Source organism: Haliaeetus leucocephalus, unplaced genomic scaffold (assembly GCF_000737465.1).
Source record: "Haliaeetus leucocephalus isolate CR32 unplaced genomic scaffold, Haliaeetus_leucocephalus-4.0 Scaffold1, whole genome shotgun sequence".
Lineage (NCBI taxonomy): Eukaryota > Metazoa > Chordata > Aves > Accipitriformes > Accipitridae > Haliaeetus > Haliaeetus leucocephalus.
Genome location: NW_010972437.1, coordinates 17,210,781 through 17,224,027, shown reverse-complemented (window position 1 = coordinate 17,224,027; position 13,247 = coordinate 17,210,781). Strand labels below are relative to the sequence as shown.

General features: G+C 62.1%; 2 protein-coding genes across 5 annotated transcripts; one reads left to right on the top strand and one right to left on the bottom strand.

Moving 5' to 3' along the window:
• Nucleotides 1-15: 15 nt before the first annotated feature.
• ANKZF1 (ankyrin repeat and zinc finger domain containing 1) lies at nucleotides 16-10,156 on the top strand. 4 transcript variants are annotated; one of them, XR_774378.1, is made up of 16 exons: nucleotides 16-171; nucleotides 469-578; nucleotides 960-1,062; nucleotides 1,452-1,636; nucleotides 1,909-2,024; nucleotides 2,311-2,464; nucleotides 2,690-2,912; nucleotides 3,109-3,210; nucleotides 3,394-3,570; nucleotides 3,685-3,798; nucleotides 4,239-4,512; nucleotides 4,991-5,102; nucleotides 5,226-5,393; nucleotides 5,501-5,571; nucleotides 6,168-6,383; nucleotides 10,095-10,156. XR_774378.1 is itself a non-coding variant. In XM_010567998.1 (15 exons), exons 1-15 carry the CDS (start codon nucleotides 45-47, stop codon nucleotides 6,286-6,288), a joined length of 2,133 nt encoding a protein of 710 aa, XP_010566300.1. In that variant the 5' UTR covers nucleotides 16-44; the 3' UTR covers nucleotides 6,289-6,626. The 4 variants fall into 4 exon arrangements, 3 of the variants coding, with proteins under 3 accessions (XP_010566300.1, XP_010566285.1, XP_010566308.1); XM_010567998.1 differs by lacking the exon at nucleotides 10,095-10,156 and having other exon boundaries at nucleotides 3,418-3,570; nucleotides 6,168-6,626; XM_010567983.1 differs by lacking the exon at nucleotides 10,095-10,156 and having other exon boundaries at nucleotides 6,168-6,626.
• Nucleotides 7,037-12,602, bottom strand: GLB1L (galactosidase, beta 1-like). Its single transcript, XM_010569629.1, has 16 exons — nucleotides 12,489-12,602; nucleotides 11,833-12,005; nucleotides 11,343-11,493; nucleotides 11,040-11,100; nucleotides 10,670-10,764; nucleotides 10,101-10,281; nucleotides 9,955-10,013; nucleotides 9,645-9,766; nucleotides 9,385-9,425; nucleotides 8,962-9,080; nucleotides 8,750-8,824; nucleotides 8,582-8,671; nucleotides 8,337-8,450; nucleotides 7,911-8,042; nucleotides 7,330-7,545; nucleotides 7,037-7,255 (listed from the first exon to the last, which is right to left on the bottom strand). The coding sequence occupies exons 1-16, from the start codon at nucleotides 12,600-12,602 to the stop codon at nucleotides 7,037-7,039; spliced, it is 1,962 nt and encodes a 653-aa protein (XP_010567931.1).
• Nucleotides 12,603-13,247: the final 645 nt, after the last annotated feature.

The window sequence follows — 13,247 nt, the reverse complement described above, 5'->3', positions numbered from 1 at the left end:
GGCCCGTCGCTCAGGCCCTGTCCCTTCCGCTGGGAGCAGGAGCGATGCCGGCCCCGGAGAGCAGGTCGGTTTTCGAGGCCGCCCAGGACCGCGTCCTCCTGCACGGGCTGACCCTCGTCACCGGAGCTGCTGCGGATGGGTGGGCCGCCGAGCCGGCACCACTGAGCCACGGTGCGTGGGGCTCTGCGGGGGCAGTGGGGGGGGAGGTAGTATTTGGCCAAGCTCATGTCTGCCAGCCCCAAGTCAGGAAGGAGGAGCTCTGTCCCCAACACAGCTTGGGTGGCCGCCCTGGAGCTTGGCCACGGGAGCTGCCTGGTGGGTGGGTAAATGGGCTTTCCTTAGAGGCACCCCAATGTCCCCGAAGATCCTTCTACAGCCACAGGGCTCTTTGGATGACTGAGAAAGGCCCCACTCCTTGCAGTGCAGCCTGGGGAGCTGCCTGTGCACAGCCCTCCCTTCTTCTTCCAGAGAAACCCACAGGTGCCAGTGGCAAGGAGAAGGCCCACGGGGTCCCCGAGGTGCCGGAGCGGATGTGCTGCTCAACGTGCGGGCAGGTGTTCGGCAGCCGGGAGGAGCAGGTGAGTGGGACTGAGCAGCCAGCGTGAGGTAGGAGTGAGGCTGGTATGGCTGGCAGGGTCCTGCTGCGGTGCAGCCCAGCGCTGGCTGCTTTCCAGAGCTCTGCTGCCCACATCCTGTTGGGATCTGGCACTCGGACCCTGCCTGTTACCACTTAAAATGTCATTTACTGGAGGTAGATGGTACATGCAGCACAGGCCTGTGCCTGTTCAGGTTAACTGTTACATGGCTAACTCCTTAGTGTATCACAGTCTTCCAGTCAGGATCACTGCAGGGTCCCAGCATCAGTTTAGCCCTTGGGGTCTGGCAGCTTGGGGCCTTTGGTGGCAGGGGTTTCCATGGACCACCAAGAGCCTGCCAGCTCATATCTCTTTCCTCCACAGATTGAGCACTACCGTCTTGACTGGCACCGCTTCAACTTGAAGCAGCGACTCCTGGGGCGCCAGATACTGCCAGTAGAAGTGTTTGAGGAGAAGACCCGTGCAGGTGAGGAACGGGGTGGCCCCCAGCAGAGCTCAGAGGCCATCAGCTATCTTGATGGGTCTGTTCTGTCCAAGAATGAAGCCCCTGACTGTCCCTGCTGCTCAGGGTCCCTTTATTCTGCCTCTGGGGAGTCTCCTGGGGGTTCAGCACTGCTTCTGAGCCCTGATGGCTTATTATGGGAAGAAAGGAGTGTTCTATCTGAGCCATGTCTATGCATACCTGGGGATCCAGAGCCCCAAATGCCTTATATCCCAGCCCACAGCCCCTGTGTGATATGCAGGGTATCAGACAGGACATTTCTGGGGTTGTGAGCTGGCCCTTGGAGCCACCTGCAAAGTTTTGGGGAAGCTGTTGGTTAATGTTTGCTCTGCTCCATTTTCCTTCTCTTGCAGGTGACATTTCCAGCATCTCAGGGTCTGACTCAGAGAGCTCCGATGCAAGCAGTGAATCGGAGTTGCTGCCCTCTACCAGCGACAGTCCCATAACCCCTCTGGTTCCCCGATCCCACAAGGTGCTGCTCCGCAATGCGAAGGGCCAGCTCATCTCCGCCTACCGCTGCGTGCTGGGCATTGGGAAGGCAAGTCACAGCCCAACTTGTTGGGACAGAGACCTCAGAGAAGGCACTGGTGTGGAGATGTCTGCCTGACAGTCCCTCACATCCCATGGTGGGAGGGGTGGTCTCTGATACCAGGTCAGCTCCCCAGGCTTACTGGTGGCCTGTTTTTTGGCTCCAGGGTGCTCCCAGAAACCTGCTTCTGGTGCCAGAAGAGGGGCTGGTCTCTGTCCCAGGGAACAGCAAGAGGTAACAAGGTGATCCTGTGGGTGCTAGCAGGGGTGTCTCTGTCTCAGGGCTGCAGTGAGGAGCCAGTGAACCTGACGGCATCACTGCAGAGCCTTGGTGCGACCACGTGCTGGGTTGTGCTAATGATGGGCGGCGGGCACTTCGCAGGAGCTGTGTTTCGTGGGTGAGTCCAGGGGGACAGACGTGGGGTTGCCTCTCTGGGCAAGGACAAGTGGGGCTAGGCATTGGATGGCCGTCCCCTCCCTATTCCTCCATCGCAGTGCTTACCCTGGGCATCTCCAGCTCCTAGTCTTTGCTTGAGAGTTGTTTAAGCCCAGTTGCGCTGCAAGAGAAGTATTAATCTTTAGGGCTCCAGGGGCAAGCCACAAGACCTCTGGGGTCCCAGGAGCATCAGCTCTCCACCTCTCCATGCATGGGGCCTCGTTGCTCATGTCTGCCCCTCTCTGCAGCCCCCAGGTGCAAGAGCACAAGACCTTCCACCACTACACGGTGCGAGCCCGACAGGGCACAGCCCAGGGCCTACGGGATGCCAAGACCCCAGGGTCAGCACCCAGGTCAGCTGGAGCCTCCCTGCGGCGTTATAATGAGGCCGCACTGCTCAAGGTGAGGATGCGCCACAGCACTGGGCTCTCGGCAGGGAGATGTGGTCGTGGCTGGCTCTGTGGGGTGGTACCGCACCACTGCTGAAGGGCACAGGTAGGGTGTGAGCTCTGGAAGAGGGTCAGGGCCCAATTGAGGCTGCTCTGTTTTGGGTCCGTCCCTGCTCCAGACCTGCCTGTGCCCACACGGTGCGCTCAGGACCCTGTGGTGCCTCCCCTTCCTCCCCAGGATGTTCGGGACCTGCTGGCAGCCTGGGCCCAGCACCTGAAGGAAGCTCAGCGCATATTTCTCCGGGCCCCACGCCACAACCGTGCTCTGCTCTTTGGCAGCAGGAACCCGGCCCTCTCCCGGGGTGACCCTCGCATCTGCCATATCCCCCTCAGCACCCGCAGGGCCACCCTGCAGGAGGTGCTGCGAGTCCATGCCACACTGGCCAGCCTGCAGGTGTATGGTGAGTCGGCCCAGCCCTAGTGACCCAGTGCCTGTGGGTCAGAGCAGGTGGGGTGACATGGTCCCTCGTGTAATCCCATGTGTGTTAGGGGATGCTGCCCTATGGGGTTGAGGTGCCGGCTCTCCGACCCTCAATTCCTGGAGACATGGGGCGCTCCCTGTCCCCAGGCAATGACAGGAGCACCCTTGCTGCCCAGGGAAGGACACGCCACTGGAGGACATCATTGGGTCCCCCCGGAAAGGCTGGCAGAAGAGGCGGCAGAAAGCAGAGGTAGATCCCCCGCAGGAGGACGCAAGTGGTGAGTTGAGCCATGGAGCAAGCAAGGGTGGCTGATGTTATGGCGCAGGACCAGATTTACAGCCCCGTGACAGGGTCTGGCACCACAGCGGGGATCTGTAGTGTGTGGCCTTGTGCTGGGCAGAAGGGCAGGGTGTGCTTGGCTGAGAGCCCTGAGTGATTTGTGCTATGTGGGGGGCCTCAGCCCCTGTCTTATCACCCCCCTCAGCACCAGAGGAGGAAGAAGAAGAGGAGGAAAGCCCTGCAGGGGAACTGGAGACTGTGGAAGTGACACTAGGGACCTTGGACCTCCGGGAGTTTGAAGTGATGCCCAAGCGAAACCGCAAAAGGAGGAAGAAGCGGGACAAGAAGGTGGAGAAAGGTGAAGGGGAAGAACTGGCGGGGGACAGTGTAGGAAGGCACTGGGGAAGGGACTGCCACGGCTGGGGTGCAGGCTGACCCTGGCCCTCTTCCTCACCATGTGTTCCCTGTGCAGGGCCCTGTGCCGAAGAGACAGGGTGCCATGGTACCCAGTGTGGGCAGCCTGGCCTGAAGCTGGTGACGGAGCTGCAGGAGGAAGCTGGGACTGAGCCCCTTCCCTGGGGCAATAGTAAGTGGGGTCCAGAGCTGGGACGGGTGGATGCCCGCCCCATTTGCTGGTGGCTTTGCAGCAGGGTGAAGAGCACGTTGTCACACAGGTGCCCAGACCAGCTGGGTGTGGGATGGCTATAGTGCAGCCACATGCCTTCAAGGGCGCTGTGTGTTCAGAGCAGTAGCTGGCTCTGGGGGGGCAGGCAGCACCTGGCTAAGCCAGATGCATTGGGGAGATTGGAGTGGGTCTTATCTCAGGAGAGGGCTTGGCTGCTGCCAGCAGTGCCCAGCAATGCCGTGGCATGTTGTCACAGACTCTGAAGGTGCTGGAGATCCTGCAGTGCTCAAATCCAGCTAGCAGGACAATACTTTAACTGCGCTGTATGTGTTTCATAGTCAGACCAGAGCACCGCTCTGCCCAGGGAGCCATCAGACTCCCCTCCTGTTCTTCCCTCACAGGAGACCCTCAGACCCAGCTCCGCGATGCCCTGTTCACTGCCTGCAAAACGGGGGATGTGGGGATGCTGCGGCACCTCCTGGGTGTGCCAGAGAGTGGGGGCCTGCCAGAGGACAGCGAGGATGGGGAGGGCACACAGCCCCTGGATATGCCCCGCTCCCTGCTCAACCAGCCCATGGATGAGCGTGGCTGCACCCTGCTTCATGTGGCAGCACAGGCAGGGAAGGCTGAGGCTGTGCGTTTGCTGCTGGAGGCAGGGGCGGACCCTGCCCTCAGGTATGGCCACAGGGTGCCCAGCGGTTGACGAGCACAGCCCCTGCTGTAGGAGCCCAGCAGCTCCCTCCTGTCTCAGCCACGGGAGACTGGTGCCAGCTTTGTCCTGGGACAGCCAGGCTTGGTCTCTCCCAGCCAAGATGTCTGGGTTTGTTACGGGAGGCCTAAGAGCTGAACCACCATTCTCTCTGCCTGCCTGGTCTGGCACAGCAGCAGGCAGGCACTGCCCCATAGTGCTCCCAGGTTTATTGGTAGACATTTCAGAGGTTAGGGATGAGACCACCCTTTGCAGGGCATTTGAGATGCAAGAAGGGGAGAATTTGGGGGATTCTGGTGTAGGGAGAAGCAACTTTCCCCTCCTTGGCTGTGATACCCTGGCCTGCAATACCCATTGGACATCCCTGGGAAGTTGCTGGGCTCACAGCCCAGTGGGATGTAGGCAGTAAGACAGCAGGGTGAGCTGGTCATCCTCATCTTGCAGAGACAGGCAGGACAGAACCCCCTACTGCGTCTCTGCTGACAAACCAACCCGCAACGCTTTCCGCAAGTTCATGGTGGACCATCCAGACAAGTACGACTACAGCCGTGCCAAGGTGGGTGCCTGCCCTCTGTCCTCGCCTTCCAGGGGCTGGGGGACCCCAGAGCAAAGCGCCCCTCGCCCACTCATGCCATTGCCCTTGGCTCAGTGGGAGATGCTGACTGCCCTCTGCTCCCAGGTGCCAGGGCCCCTGACACAGGAGATGGAGGCCAAAAAGCTAGAGAAGAAGCGGGCACAGAAAGCCCAGCGGAAGCAGCGGGAGCAGGCGCAGCGGGAGGAGAGGCAGCGCTGGGAACAGGAACAGGGAGAGAAGCAACGGTTCGCAGCCCTGTCCGACAGGGAGAAGGTGAGGCTGTGCATGGGGAAGGGGATCCAGCCTGGCTGGGGCAGTGCCGATGTGGTGGGCTCTGGGCACAGGAGCTGGAGGGGCTAAGCTGTCTCTCTGTTCCCCAGAGGGCGCTGGCTGCCGAGCAGAGGCTGGCTGCGCAGCGGCAGGACGCTGGCACAACTCTTGCCAACATCAGGTAATAGCCCCGGCAGCACGGCTCCGCAGACAAACTCTCCCACATAAGCACAGCTGTTCCCTGCTCTTCTTGCTCTAGTTCTTATTTCCAGTCTAAAGCTATTCCTGTCCACTCGATTCCCAGTAGTGCCTGTGTAAAAGCTTTCTCTCTCTCTTGCCCTGCCCCCCTGAAATATTTTGCAAAGAATGACTTGGTCTACTTGCAGCCAGATCTACAGCAAGCCAACCCCCAGCCACTCCTGTGCCCCTGTCCCTGAACCCACATCCCATGTCCCTTCCCTATGCCACCCCACAGGCTTGTGGGCAGCCAGCCCTGCCTGTGCTGCTCTGGGCAGGGGCTTTATAACCCCATAGGGGACCAAATTCCCCCATGTTCAGCCTGCCTCAACGTGCCCTCACACCACGCTCCCAGGCAGCATCGCCTCCAGGGAGCATGTCCTTGCCGGGCTGCTGGGTGATCACATCAGCCCTGTAGGACCAGAGGAACACCAGCTCCCCCATGCTTCTGGTGTCTTGTGCCACAGCCCAGGCAGCGAATCCTCTAACCCTCTTGCAAGTGTCTCCTTCGCTCAGGGCCACCTCTGCTCTTTCCTGCAGCCGCTGCTGGCATTGTGGAGAGTCCCTGCTGGGCCGAATCCCTTTCCATTACCTTGACTTCTCCTTCTGCTCCACGGCCTGCCTGCAAACCCACCGCCGGGCCCGGGCTGGCCACACGTAAGGCTGGGGACTGCTACCACCTGCCAAGGACCAGTGTGGTGGAGACACGGCTGAGCACTGGCTGTGCAGCGAGGGAGAGCCTGTGGAGCAGCACTGGTGAGAGGGACTGAGCTGGCCATGTCGCTCTCCGGGGCAACTCTGGCAAGGCTCTGGGCAAGAATGTCACTCTGGGAGGTGACTCTGGGGACATTACAACTGAGAGGTCCCCATGTGCTAGTGGGTGATGTGCCAGGACTGGTTTGTGGCCTGGCTCCAGCCAGGGGTCCTGCTGCCAGCTTTTCTCATGGCTACCTTGTAGGCCGCTGCCCATGGCAGTGGGACAGATCCTGACATAACTGGCCCCTGCAGCTCCGAGCTACCTGCAGGCACCCTCTAGGCTGTGCTTTGCCCGTTCCTCGATGCCATCAGTGTCTCAGCTGTATCATGTTAGCAACTACCTCCTCTGCCTGCATTGTCAATAAAGAGGTGCCTTGACCCCCTAGGTGGGGGGAGAGTCAGCATGAGCACTGGAACTGTTTGGGATGAGTGTGGTATTAATATGCAAAACAAGCTCAATCCTGGGCCCCTTTGTCCTTAGCATAGACCCTGCCTGGCCCCAGAGGAGGGCAGGAGCTCTGGATGTCCATGCCAGGACGTGTGCCGCTTTCCTAGGGCCCTGCAGACCCTCCGCTTGCCCCTGTGCTTCACCAGCCCCCTGCCATCTCTGCATCCCCACCGAGAGGCGATGCCAGTGCCTGGCAGCCCTATGTTTATTCTGTGGCTGCAGTGCTGCGGCTGCGGGTCCTGTTGAAAAGGGGTCGGTCAAGGAAGAGCAAGAGAGGGGTAGAGGGTGCCCCCTCCAGCTCCAGCACTGTGATGTTGTTGGGGCGGCCAACGTGCAGCACTGAGCCGGGCACAAAGAGGGTCTGCTGGGGCCCGCGGAGAGGCCAGTACCGGCCCAGGTTGAAGCCGTTTATCCACAGCTGGCCCTGGAAGAGGGAGATGGGACTGAACTGTGCCACTCTCCACCCTCACTCCCTCTCCCAGCTATGCACCGCCTTACCTTGCTCCAACCTGGGAACTTCACGAAGGTGTCCCACGCGATGCCAGGGGTCTCAAAGGTCCCAGTGTAGAAGGCTGGCCCTGCTCTGCCCCTACTGCTTGATTTCGGTGGGACAGCATGGGGCCAGCCCTGCTGGACGGCACTGTCTATGGCCAGGGGATAGATCAGCCAGTTCCTGAGAGGGCTGGAGTCCAAGGAGAGGTTCCCCAGCAGGCCCTGAGATGGAGCAGCAGGCAAAATGAGGCAGCAGGATCTGCCACAGGCAGGAGGATGCTTGGCTTCCCCAGGGCACATTCCCCTCACAGCAGTCGTGGTAGGATGGGATCCCCTCAGAGAGGCTGCATGGCCCTGGCTGCCATGGCAGTGTAACTGAGATGGGTGCCAATCTCATGGCCTTATTGTGGTCCTGGTGGGTTTGCCAGGACCAGGGGAGGGGATGGTGTGAGATTAACCAGGGAGCAGGTCTGGGGGTGGCTGCATTGTGGCTGGGGTCTGTTGCGGGTGGCAGGAGAGGGGGGTGTTTGGCCACACAGGTGCCTGGGCCATCTCCTCCAGAGTCCCAGGGCCCCTTCTCCCCTCACCTTGAAGTCACTGATGTTGGCCCCGAAGCTGATCCTGCCCATGTTCTCCAGGAGCACATCCAGGGTGTCCCCAGTACTGCCCGTCACGTGCAGTGCTGTCTGCCCATCCCGCTCCAGCGTCCCCTGGTACTCCTGCAGTCACAGGGTCAGCACTGCTGCCCCGTCCCTGGATCCCACTGCCCCAGTCACTGCCAGCAGCCTGCCAGCATTGCATCTTGGTGCCTGCTCTCCCAGAACCAGCCCAGGGCTGCCCTCTGCCCCCAGAGGGGACAAGTTCAGGTCAGAGGGCTACCCCACAAGGGCTCAGTGTGGCTCTCAGCACCCTGGCTGTCCTCAAGACCCTGGCAGGGCATGGCCCTGCTGCCAGTAGATCCTACAACCCACCAAGAGGCTGGGCCAGGGATGGCTGTGCCCCCATAGCCTCACCTTCTGCAGCATCACATAGCCGCGGTCACAGATGCTGTGGGGAGGAGCGCCCAGTGTGGCTGGGTCCAGGACATCCCGGGGCAGCTGTGTGCGGTACAGCACAAAGCCATGGACCTGCAGGACACAACAGATTGGCACAGAAAGGGAAATGGGCCTGGAGACAAGCCCGGCTCCTCCACTCCGGAGCCAGGGCAGGGCAGGCAAGCCTAGGAACATCTCCCCCAGCACTGCACCCAGCCCCTCACCTGCTTTATGGCCTCAAAGGTGAGGGGGAACTGGCTCTGGATGGGCCCAGAGGGGCACAGCACATCCAAGACATCCAGGAGGTCGGCATACTGCAAAGAGAGGGATGGGCGCTGTGCAGCCAGGCAGTGCTGGGCAGGGACAGCACAGCCCTCGGGGCAGGCACTCACCTTCCGCAGGGCCACCCAACCATAGGCATACTTGGGGGTGGCAGGTGGCATCGGACCGACTGGCAAGGGCTGGAACTGAACAGCAAACTGTCAGCTGCCCCCCAGGGTGAGCAGGGAGATGTCCCCTGCCCTGCCAGGTCCCTGTGTCCCCACTTCCCTGGCACAGGCAGTGATGCCCAGTGCTGTCCCCCTCTTCCTGCCAGACTCAGCACCTTGCTGATGACCGTGCGGATGGCAAACAGCTTCTCGGTGGGGTCTCCTGCCTCCGAGAGGGGGGCATCGTAGTCGTAGCTGGTGGTCACTGGTTTGTACTGGTCCTTGAAGTCAGCACCTGGCCAGGGAAGCGATGGGAGCTGGAGGAAGGGGCTCTGGCAGAGCCCATGGCATGGAACCCAGCACCAGGCTGGCTGCAATGCAATGGGAGGGGCATGACCCAGAACTGGAAGCCCCTGCTGGGGGACAAAAGGAGTCCCCAGGGGGAGACAAGCTTGGGTGCAGGGGCCCTTGGGTATGTGTCAGCCCATGCTGTCCCCAGGGACAGAACAGGAGCCTGAAGCAGGCTCCTCAGGGATGGCCAAGGAAAGCCCCCTATCCCCGCAATGTGCCCCCTCTCCCTAGAGCAGGGCCCTACTCACCGCTCCAGTAGGCGAAGTTCGTCCCCCCATGGAACATGTACCTACGGGACACCCCAGGGAGCCCTGTCAGCACCCCACAGACCCAGCAGGGGCTCACCAGGCACTGCCCCCTCCCTGCTGCACCCGCAGTCCCAGCCCTGCCTGCCTCCCCCTGCCCAAGCCCTGCAGGACTTAGGCGAGCAGTGATGCCTGCTCCAATGCTGGCAGAGGGGAGGGCATCACCGCCCTCAGGCTGTGTCCCCTGCCAGCTGACTACTTGCATGTTGACGCTGGCTCCCAGCTGCAGCATGTCCTCCAGCCCCCGGGCCACCCGCACAGAGCTGGTGCTGGCGTGCGCTTCCCCCCAGTAGTCCAGCCAGCCTGTGTAGTACTCGGAGTTCACCTGGGGGAACAAGGGACAGTCACCTGCCTGGAGCTGGGGCTCCTGGCACCCCTCTGTGAGCCACATCCCCCCCTGCTCTCCTGCAGCCTGGCCCTGGCACCCCTCTTTGCCTCATCCCCCCCCAACCCATCTGCCTCCCCAGAGCCATTGTGGGTCATCCCCCCCCATGGTCCCTGTGCCAAGCTCACCAGGGGCCCCTTCGGCTCAACCTGGCGCTGGGCACCAAATGCCTCCGTCACATTGGAGCCTGCAGAGGTGGAGCAAGGGAGGGGGGTTGGAGCAGGACGGAGCAGTGACCCCCATGCCCTCTCCTCCTCCTCCCCCATAGGGGTACCTGGCCCAAAGTCGACGGTGGCGTAGAGCCCCTGCAGCGTGCCGCAGCGCAGCTCCTCTGCCCGTGTGCCATCAGTGGTGAAGAGCAGCACCTCGCTTCCTAGCAGCGCCCGAAAGGAGCCCAGCAGGTGCCGCAGGTACCCATAGTCGCAGGCGTAGTAGCTCCCATATTCGTTCTCCACCTGCGAGCAGGGCAGGGGCCAGCACCCAGCATGGACATGGCAGGGCTGCAGCCAGGTCCCACCGCCCACTGGGACAAGCACCCAGCTCCCCCCTTCCCTCCCAACATCATCAGATGTTCATGACAGCCCCCAGGTGGGTCCTGAGAATGACCTTCCAGCCCGCCCACAATGCCCAGCTCTGCCAGTGTCCCTCAAACCACAACTGGGGTGGTGATGGGTACCCCAGAGTGCCAGCCCTTGGATTTAAACCCAGGTCCAGATGTCAGGAGGGATTTATCTAAGAGCTGTGCCGGATGAGATCATCGCCTACAGGGTACAGGTGGCTTTTTGGGGCACATCCGAAGATGACCCAGGGCAGAGCAGGGGGCTGGGTCCCATAGCACCCTACCTGCACACTGATGATGTTCCCTCCGTGCTGGTATAGTCGTGGCTTGATCTTGGGAAGCAGGACATGGAGCCAGGAGTCCACGGCTGCCTGGTAGGCTGGGTGGCAGAGGGCAGCTCAGCCTGGCTGCAGCATCCACCCCAGCCCACCCATAGCCAGCCCTGCTAAGAGGAGGATGGAGCAGACAGGGCAGGGCTGAGCGCGATGGGTAAGCAGAGGTGGAGGACAAACTATGGGGCTCCCAGAAGATGGAGAAGAGGATGGGAGAGACCCTGCATGCAGGGCTGGGTACGTGTGTGGAGAGAGACAGGCGTGCTGGGACTGGCACCAGGCTGTAAGGACATGGTGGCCAGAGCCCTGTGACGAGGCTCACCGGGGTCAGAGGAGCGCAGGATGATGTCTGGTTTCCACAGCAGCCAGGCAGGTAGGCCACCCTGGAGAAAAACACACAGCAGAGAGGGAGGCAGAGAAACCACTCAGCAGCCCGAGCTGGCACACAGCCGAAACCCAGCCAGCACAATGCCAATGCTCGGCACTGGAGCAGCGCGTGCCCCATGGGGCGGCAGCCTGGGCATGGCTGGCATGGCACCACAGTCAGCGTGCCAGCCAGAAGGGCCAACCCCGCTGTGCCCTTCCCAGACCACCCGTCACCCCTCTGTGCCAGGCTGAGGCTCACCATCTCCCACTCCGCACAGATGTAGGGTCCCGGCCGCAGGATCACCAGAAGCCCCAGCTCGGCTGTCAGGTCCAGGAAGGCTTCCACGTCCCGGTCCCCAGCAAAGTCATAAACCCCCGGCAGCGGCTCATGGTAGTTCCAGGGGATGTAGCTGGGGCGAGAGGGGAGATCAGCACATGGGGCCTAAGGGCACCCCGGCATGACGGGGAACCATCCCACAGGCTGGTCCCTTTGCTCCTGGGAACTGACCTCCAGCCCAAGACAAGGATGGCAACTGGGACTGGACTGGGACTAGCCCAGGCTCATGCTTGTGCCCATGGGGTATCCTAGGGGTCCCAGTCAGCCCAGGGCAAGGGCTGGTCCCTGCACCCTGTGATCAGACAACACTCTGGCCTCTGTCCCTACTCTGGGGACCCCAGGGACCCCAGAGACCCTGAGGGGCTGCGGCAGCTGTGGACTGTGCACCGTCAGGGCTGTCCCCATCGCTTACACCTGCACGGCGCTGAGCCCACTCATGTACATCTTGAGGAGCCGGTCCCTCCAGGCGGGGCGTGGGACGCGGGCGTAGTGGATGCTGCCCGAGATGTAGCGGAAAGGGGCACCATCCTTGCGGAAGCAGTCTTCCTCATAATCCAGCTGGAAGGAGCGCGCTGGGGGGGAGGCCTGCAGGAGGGGGCAGTGCTGGGTCGGCTGCAGACCCTCCCCAAGCCCAGCCACCCCCTCCCACGCTCCTGGGACAGGGACTGATGGGGCTGGTTCCTGGGGGAGACGGGGGGACCCTCCCCATCCTCGGTGCAGGGACAAGGCAGGTACCATGCCGTCCAAGGAGAGCAGGAGGAACAAGCAGGGCAGCCATTTGCACCACCTGATGGCCCCCCTCACTCATCAAACACCCTGCGGCTGAGCTGGTGGCATTTTGGGGGGTGGATGCTGCTGGGGATAGGTGCTGGGAGGGCAGGCAGGGAGCTAGGAGTGCAAGTGGAACACTGGGGCAGGACATGGGCTGCAGCAGAAGGGAGCCATAGCAGGAAGAGCAGGGAGACAGGGGCGGAAAGCAAGGCGGATCCCGGAGCTGCCCCAGCAGACCCTTCGTAACTCAGCCCCGCAAGCTTCTCCCAAACTTTCCACCCGTGTTTGCTAACCAACCTGCGTGTGTAGGAGCCCTGCCACCAGCAGCAGGGCGAGAGCGGGCAGCCCCATCCTTCTCTGGGCACTCGGCAGCCCGGGATTGGGGACGAAGGGGGACGTGGACACCACCATCACATGATCCTTCTCCACCAGCGCCAGGAGCTTCCTCCAGGTCCTAAGTGCAGGCAGCTGGAACAGCAGCACAGCTGGCGGGGAGGGAAACGTGGGAGAGGGGGTGAGCAGCTCTGGTCCCCCGTGCCTGGGCCAGCTGCGCATCACCCCCCTCAAAGCCCACCCGGCACAGGGTGCAGGCAGTGCTACCACAGCCTGAGCCAGCTCTACCCGGGGTGGTGCGTGACACAAGTAGGGGGACAAGAAGCCTCGTGAAATTGTCACCACCAGACAAAAATGCCTTCGAGGGAGCTCAGCCTGCTTGCTTCACCAGAGGGGTGGTGATGGGACACCCCGGTTATAGCTCCGGGGCGGGGGGAGGCTGCTGCTGCGGTCTGAAGGAAAGGAAAACGACCGTGGCCCGAGGGCCGGAGCCTGGGGACAGAGCTGGTGACAGGCGGAGCTGGTGACAGGCGGAGCTGGTGACGAGGCTGTCGGGGAAGTGCCGCAGGGCAGGGCGAGCGAGCGATGCCCTCGGGGACGAGCCGTGCTGGGGGGGTAGCCTCGCCATCTCAGCCCCCTGCACCCCCGACATGCCCGCCCGGGCGAGGGCTTTGGCTCACCGGGGCCAGCTCCGGGGAGCGGCGGGGCGGCCGGCTGCCGCTA